Raw genomic sequence first — 7,032 nt, forward strand, 5'->3', positions numbered from 1 at the left:
ATTTCATATAAATTTTGGGATTTTTATTTATTTCTGTAAAAAATATGATTTTTATTTTGATGAGGATTTCACTGAATCTGTAGAATGCTTTGGGCAGTATATTCAACAATACTGATTCTTTCAATCCATGAGCATGGAATATTTTTCCTTCTTTGTGTGTCCTGTTTAATTTCTTTCATCAATGTTTTATAGTTTTCATTATAGAAATCTTTCACTTCTTTGGTTATGTTTAAAAGAACTTACTTCAAGACTATAAAAGCCATATATGACAGGCATACTACTGAACGGAGGAAAACTGAAAGCCTTTTCTCTAAGATCCAGAATAAAACAAGGATGCCCACTGTTACTCAACATAATACTGGAAGTTCTAGGTAGAGTAATCAGATAGGAGTAAGAAATAAAGAGCATTCAAATTGGAAAGGAAGAAGTTAAATTGTCTTTGCAGAAAATATGATCTTATATTTAGAGAAATCTAAATATTCTTCATGCTCACGGATTAGCAGAATCAACACTGTTAATACAACCCAAAATGACCTAAAGATTCCATGCAATCCTCATTAAAATACCAATGTATTTTTCATAGGTCGGGAAAAAATAATTATATGTTATGTGGAGCCTGAAAAGAGCCCACAGCAACTTTAAACCAAAAGGGCAAATTGGGAGGCATCACTTTACTAGACTTCAAGCTGTATTAAAAAACTACAGTAACCAAAACAACATGGTACTGGCACAAAAAAAGAGACAAAGACCAATGGATCAGAACGGAAAACCCAGATATAAACCTATCCTCAAACTGCCATCTGAACTTTGACAAAGCCGATAATAACATACACTGGGGACAAGAATCCCTAAACAATAAATGGTGCTGCAAAAATTGGATAGCCACATGTAGAAATAGAATCTGCACCTCTCACACAAATTAGTTCAAGATGGAAAACAGACTTAAACCTAAGGTATGAAACTATAAGAATTCTAGAAGATAATGTTAGGAAAACTCTTATAGACATCAACATAGGCCAAGAATTTATGAAGAAGATCCAAAAGGCAAACACAGCAACAACAGAAATTAACAAATGGGACCTGATTAAATTAAAAAGCTTGTGCACAGCCAAAGAAACTATCAACAAAGCGAAGAGACGACCTACAGAAAGGGAGAAAATATTTGCATGCTATGTATCTGACAAAGGCCTGATAACTAGAATCTATAAAAAAAAAAATCAAGCAATTTAGCAAGAAAAAAAATCAAACAACCCAATAAAAAAGTGGGCAAAAGACATGAAAAGAAATTTTTCAAACCAAGAAAGACAAATGGCCAATAAACATATGAAAAAATGCTCTATGTCTCTAATTATCAGGGAAATGCAAATCAAAACCACGATGAGTTATTATCTAACTCCAATGAGAATGGCTTTGATTGAAAAGATCCCAAAACAGATGTTGGCATGGATGCGGAGAGAAAGGAACCTATGCACTCTGTTGGTGGGACCGCCAACTAGTACAACCTCTAGGAAAAGTTGTATGGAGATACCCCAAAAATGAAAAGTAAATCTACCATTTGATCCAGCAATCCCACTACTGAATATTTCCCCCAAAGAAAAACAGTCATTTTATCAACAAGACAAAAAGACAGATGCAGTCGAATGTTTACTGCAGCACAATTCACAATCACAGAGAAATGGAAATAAGACAAGTACCCCTCAATACAAGAATGGATTAATAAAGTGGCATATGTATACCATAGAGTTCTACTCAGCCATAAAAAAATGGTGAACTACTACCTTTTGCCACAACCTGTGTGGAACTGAAGACTATTCTTCTAGGTGAAGTTTCATAAGAATGAAAAAAAAAAAAAACACCACATGAACTATTAAACTGGAACTAGTGAATCAATACTCATGTGCACATTTGGCAGTAAAAACTCAAAGAAAAGCAAGCAGGTGGGAGGGGGCAAAAGGGGTGGGTAAATTCATACGTAATAGGTACAATGAACACTATTGGGTGAGGAGAACACTCACTAGTAACTTAGACTCAAACTGTACAAAAATAATTAATGTAAATAATGAAAAATACTTCTACCCCCTGGGCCGGGAGCAGTGGCTCACACCTATTATAATCCTAGCACTCTGGGAGGCCGAGGCGGGTGGACTGCCTGAGCTCACAGGTTCCAGACCAGACTGAAAAAGAGCGAGACCCCATCTCTAAAAATAGCCGGTGTTGTGGCGGGTGCTATAGTCCCAGCTAGTTGGGAGGCTGAGTGAGGAGAATTGCTTGAGCCCAGGAGTTTGAGGTTGCTGTGAGCTGTGACGCTACAGCACTCTACCCAGGATGACAAAGTGAGACTCCGTCTCAAAAAAATATATATATACACACATACACACACATAATATTCTGGGGGGAAAAAAAGACTCCACAAAGAAACTAACAGAATGGGTACAGACATTAAATAAAGTTACAGGATATAATTTCAACATACAAAAATCAGTAGCATTTATACATGCCAACAATAGCAAAACTGTTTGCATTTCTATATGCAAACAATAACCAAAAAGTAATTAGCCAAAAAGTAATTCCACTTACAATAGCTACAAATAAAATAAAATAGGTACTAATTCAATTTAAAAATTGTATTTGCAGAAATTCTCCCCAAATCCTGGATAATAACTTGCAGTTTTATATATATATTGAGTATATTCTCAAGCTCCCTCATTTTATCCCTACAATCTTCTGCAGCACTAGTTTTTCAGTTTTTCTATCTTAGAGTCAGTATCACACTGTCTTAATCACTGCAACTAATTAGTTATGACGTTGGCTCTGATTGATACTAAAGGTTGGGGTAACAATGACAATTTTTTCAAATAAGACAACAGTGAAGTCTTCTGAGTAGATTTAGTTTGTCTTTCACAAAAGATTTTTCTGAATCATGTGATATTGTTTGATGGCATTTTACCCTCAGTAGAAGATCTTTCAAAATTGGAGTGAACCCTCTGAAATCTTGTTACTGCTTTATCAGCGAAGTTGATGTAATATTCTAAATCCTTTCTTGTCATCTCAACCATGTTCAAAGCATCTTCACCAGGAGTATATTCCACTTTAAGAAACCAGTATCTTTGCTCACGCATTAGAAGCTGCTACTCACCCATTTTTATCCTGAGATTGCAGCAATTCAGTCACATCTTTAGGCTCCACTTATATTTCCAATTCTTTTGTTATTTCTACCAGATCTGTAGATATTCAGTCCAATAAAGGCTTGAACCCCTCAAAGTTATCCAAGAGGGTTGGAATCAACTTCTCCCCAACTCCTAATAATGAGATACTCTGCCTTCCTCTCAGGAATCACAAATATTCTTCTTTTTTTTTGGAGTCAGAGTTTCACTATGTTACCCTCAATAGAGTGCCATGATGTCACAGCTCACAGCAACCTCCAACCCTTGGACTTAGGCGATTCTCTTGCCTCAGCCTCCCAAGTAGCTGGGACTACAGGTTCCTGCTACCATGTCTGGCTACTTTTTTGTTGCAGTTATTGTTTAGCTGGGGCTGGGTTTGAACCCGCCAACCTTGGTCGGTGCATGTGGCCAAGCCTGGAATCACAAACATTCTTAATGGCAGGAAGAACGGTGAATCTCTCCCAGAAAGTTTTTAATTTACTTTGTCCAGATCCATCAGAAGAATCAGTATGACTATAATAGCTCCACACACTGTGTTTCTTAAATAGTAAGACTTGAAAGTCTGCAGAGGGTAAGAAACCTTGCTTTCAGCCTATCTGAGCACTTGTCATACCTTCCCCGCTAAGCTTAGTCACCTAGAGTTTTCCATTTAAAGTGAGAGAGTTATGAGTCCTTTTACTTGAACACTTAGAGAACACTGTACGATTATTAACTGGCCCAATTTCAATATTCTTTCACTGCAGGGAATAGGGAGACTGGAGTAAAGGGAGAGAGATGGTTTAATGCCAGTCAGTGGAATAGCTGAAACACCCACAAAATATATCAATTTTAAGTTTGTTGTCTTACACAGGCATGGTTTCTGGTGACCCTGAACCATGACAATAGTAACATCAAAGGTCTCTGATCACAAATCACCTTGACGAGTATAATAATAAGAAGAAGAAAGTGAGAAATACTGTGAGAATTACCAAAATGTGACACAGATAACAGAGTAAGCACAAGCTATGGAAAAATGGTGTCATAGACTTGCCTGAGACAGAGTTGCTGCAAAACTTCAATGTATACAACATACAGTATTTATTTTATTGTGAAACACAACAGGGCACAGCACAATAAAACAAGGTAAGCCTCATCTCTATTCAGAATTTCTTCAATGGCTTTAACGTTTTATAATTTTTTCCATTAAGTTCTTGCTTGGCCTTTAAACTGATTCCTATGAATGTAGTACCTTGAATTTGCATGTGTTTGCGTGTGGATCTTTCCAAAAAACTTCATTTTCTGTTTGTTGCTGAGAAATAGACTCTAATAACTTTCATTACACTAACCTCATATCCAGGAAATTTCTTTATATTTTGCTATTACATACTCAATAATTAGTCTTTTGGGGGAGGTTCTATGTATATATATAATATAATCATTTAATCTGTAAGATAGTTTGGTGCCTTTATTTTCAAAATTTGTCATTTTAATTTCTTTTTATTGTCCTACTATATTTGCTAGCTCATCACAAAATAGCAATGATTACAGCTGACAATTCTGTGTTACTTCTGCTTTTATAGAAAATATTTGTTACATGTCATTAAATAAGAACACTGACATACACTACAGCAAACATATTTTGTGAGTTTAATGACATTGCCTCAGTTACTTAATTTTCTAAAAGCTTTTGTTTTATCAAGAATAAATGATGAATCTTACTGAGTACCTTTTCTGTATCTATTGAAATGACCACAGTTTTTAATTCTTTAATCTGTGATGAATTATATTAACACACTTCTGAATGTTATAGTTATCTTATGTTCTGGGATAAATCTAAAGTTTCATGAATTTCATGAAGTTTACAACTGGATTTGCTATAATTTGTGGAGGTTTTTCTCAAGTATTGATATTTTCAAGTTCATATATAATATCAATGACAATGTTACTCTCTTTTATTAGTCTGGGTATCAAGATTTTACTAATCTTTAGAAAAAAGTTGAGGATTATTTTATTATTTCTCACCGCTCTTCTCTGAAAAAGTCTGGCACACCTTACCTTGAAAAATCATCCTGACACTATTTTGTGTGCATGTGCACACACAGATGTACTGTGTGGAGCCAGCAGTATTTATAGATTCAGTTTATCGAATTATTATAAGTTTGTTTAGTTTTCTAATTCATTCTAAATCAGTTTTAGTAAGTTACATTTTTCTAGGAATTTGTGCTCTTTCTTATCTTTTTATTTCATATACTCAATATTAGCTTAGATTTATTTAAATAATTGCCAATTTCTTTGTTCATCATTCCTCCATTAAAACTCCACCTCCTTCTCAAGTCAATTTTCTTGTTCCCAAGATTCAGCCTTTGCATGTTCATTTATTAGGTTCTATGCAACAGAATTTTTCTCAGTACTTCCTGTTTTATATTCCACTCTCATTCATGGAAGAATTTAAGTTTCACAAAATGACATCCTTGATCTGGGAGCACCTGTGTCATCTGACAGTCTGCTATACATATAAGATGCTGTGCCCTACCCTGACCTACTAAATCAGAAATCTGGAGGTAGGGTGAAAAATTTCTTTTAACTATCACTCCAGGTGATTCTGATGCACTCTGAAGTTTGAGAAGCTCTGGTACAGTTGTCATACAATCCAATATCAGTAGTTATTTTCCTTCCATACCCTCAAAATATTTACTCCATTGTCTTTTGGCTACCAGGGTCGCAAATGAGCTGTGTACCATACAGGTGTTCCTCATGTTATCCAAGTAATGCCCTTTCTTCTCTGGCTGTTTGAAGCTCTCATTCTCTTTGCTTCTCAAGTTCTATTGTACTTCATGGATTTATATACCTTGCCTTAAAATCTTCTGAATAAGTTGAGGTATATATGTGAATCATAAACATTTACAATTGAGACAAGTTCATTATATGTTTAAAAACAGTGGCAAAGTTGAGTAAATATCATGATAGATTAGAAAAGGAAGTATCAATATAATCACCTCAGAAGATAGATTTCAGTTTTAAAATGTTGCTGAAAATTATAATAGTGGTTCAAAGAGTCTATCATTCCATTTGTACAGGTAAAATTAACCAGTTGCAGTTAAAATTAATATGCCAAAAGCCCAAATAAATGCAGAACTCAATAAATTGTCATCAAGCATTTACCACAATAATGGTAACAAGTAATAGAAAACATTATTTACACCCAAGCTACTTTTCTAATATGTTTAAAAGCCAGATTAACTCATATAGCAAAGGAAAAAGCAGGTTTTCTATAGAAAGCTTGTTACCCACCTTTGTATATGGTTCTTGGGAAACTACATACTCTCACCTTACTCTAATTATTAGGATAGCACAGCTAAACATACCTGGCTATGTAGCTCTCAGAGTATGTTTTTCTTTTGTTTGTAAGCACACCTGATGTAGGATTTCTCGCCAAGCTAGGTGGTGTGGAATTCCGAGATTTGATGTTGGGTCTAGAAAAAAGAGACAGAGTAATTAAAAGGTATTAAAGAATAAGAATTTATTTCCCAGACTGTCTATTTGCAAGATTAGAAAAATAATTAGAAGCTGCAGAGAAGTTCAAAAGATTAAAGTTCAAATAATTATTTCAAATCTGAAAACAAACAGTAGTCAAAGCTGAGGTTAAACCAAAGGATTTGCATTTACTAACGGTGTCCTGAGAGAATGTAAAATCAATGAAAATATGTATACATGCTCTACATGAAATTTATAACCTAATCATTCTGAAAGGCTTCAACTTTCTTTAAAGTCTAAATTGATAGCTCCCTCAAAACAGATGTATTCTGTCAAATGCCTATGAATAATTCCTAAATAATTTTTGATACAAGTTTTATTGTTCTAAACTAGGGGTCCTCAAACTTTTTAAACA

General features: G+C 34.7%; 1 protein-coding gene across 1 annotated transcript in view; it reads right to left on the bottom strand.

Annotated features, from left to right (window-relative positions):
- Window positions 1-6,498: 6,498 nt before the first annotated feature.
- The window catches only part of ZC2HC1A (zinc finger C2HC-type containing 1A), a 38,004-nt gene continuing 37,470 nt past the window's right edge, over window positions 6,499-7,032 (bottom strand). The window contains exon 9 of the mRNA XM_023518361.1: window positions 6,499-6,616. Coding sequence (XP_023374129.1) covers window positions 6,499-6,616 — 118 coding nt within the window. The remainder of the gene's footprint in view (window positions 6,617-7,032) is intronic.

Source organism: Otolemur garnettii, unplaced genomic scaffold, assembly GCF_000181295.1.
Source record: "Otolemur garnettii isolate 467f Iridium unplaced genomic scaffold, OtoGar3 scaffold00004, whole genome shotgun sequence".
Taxonomy (NCBI): Eukaryota; Metazoa; Chordata; class Mammalia; order Primates; family Galagidae; genus Otolemur; species Otolemur garnettii.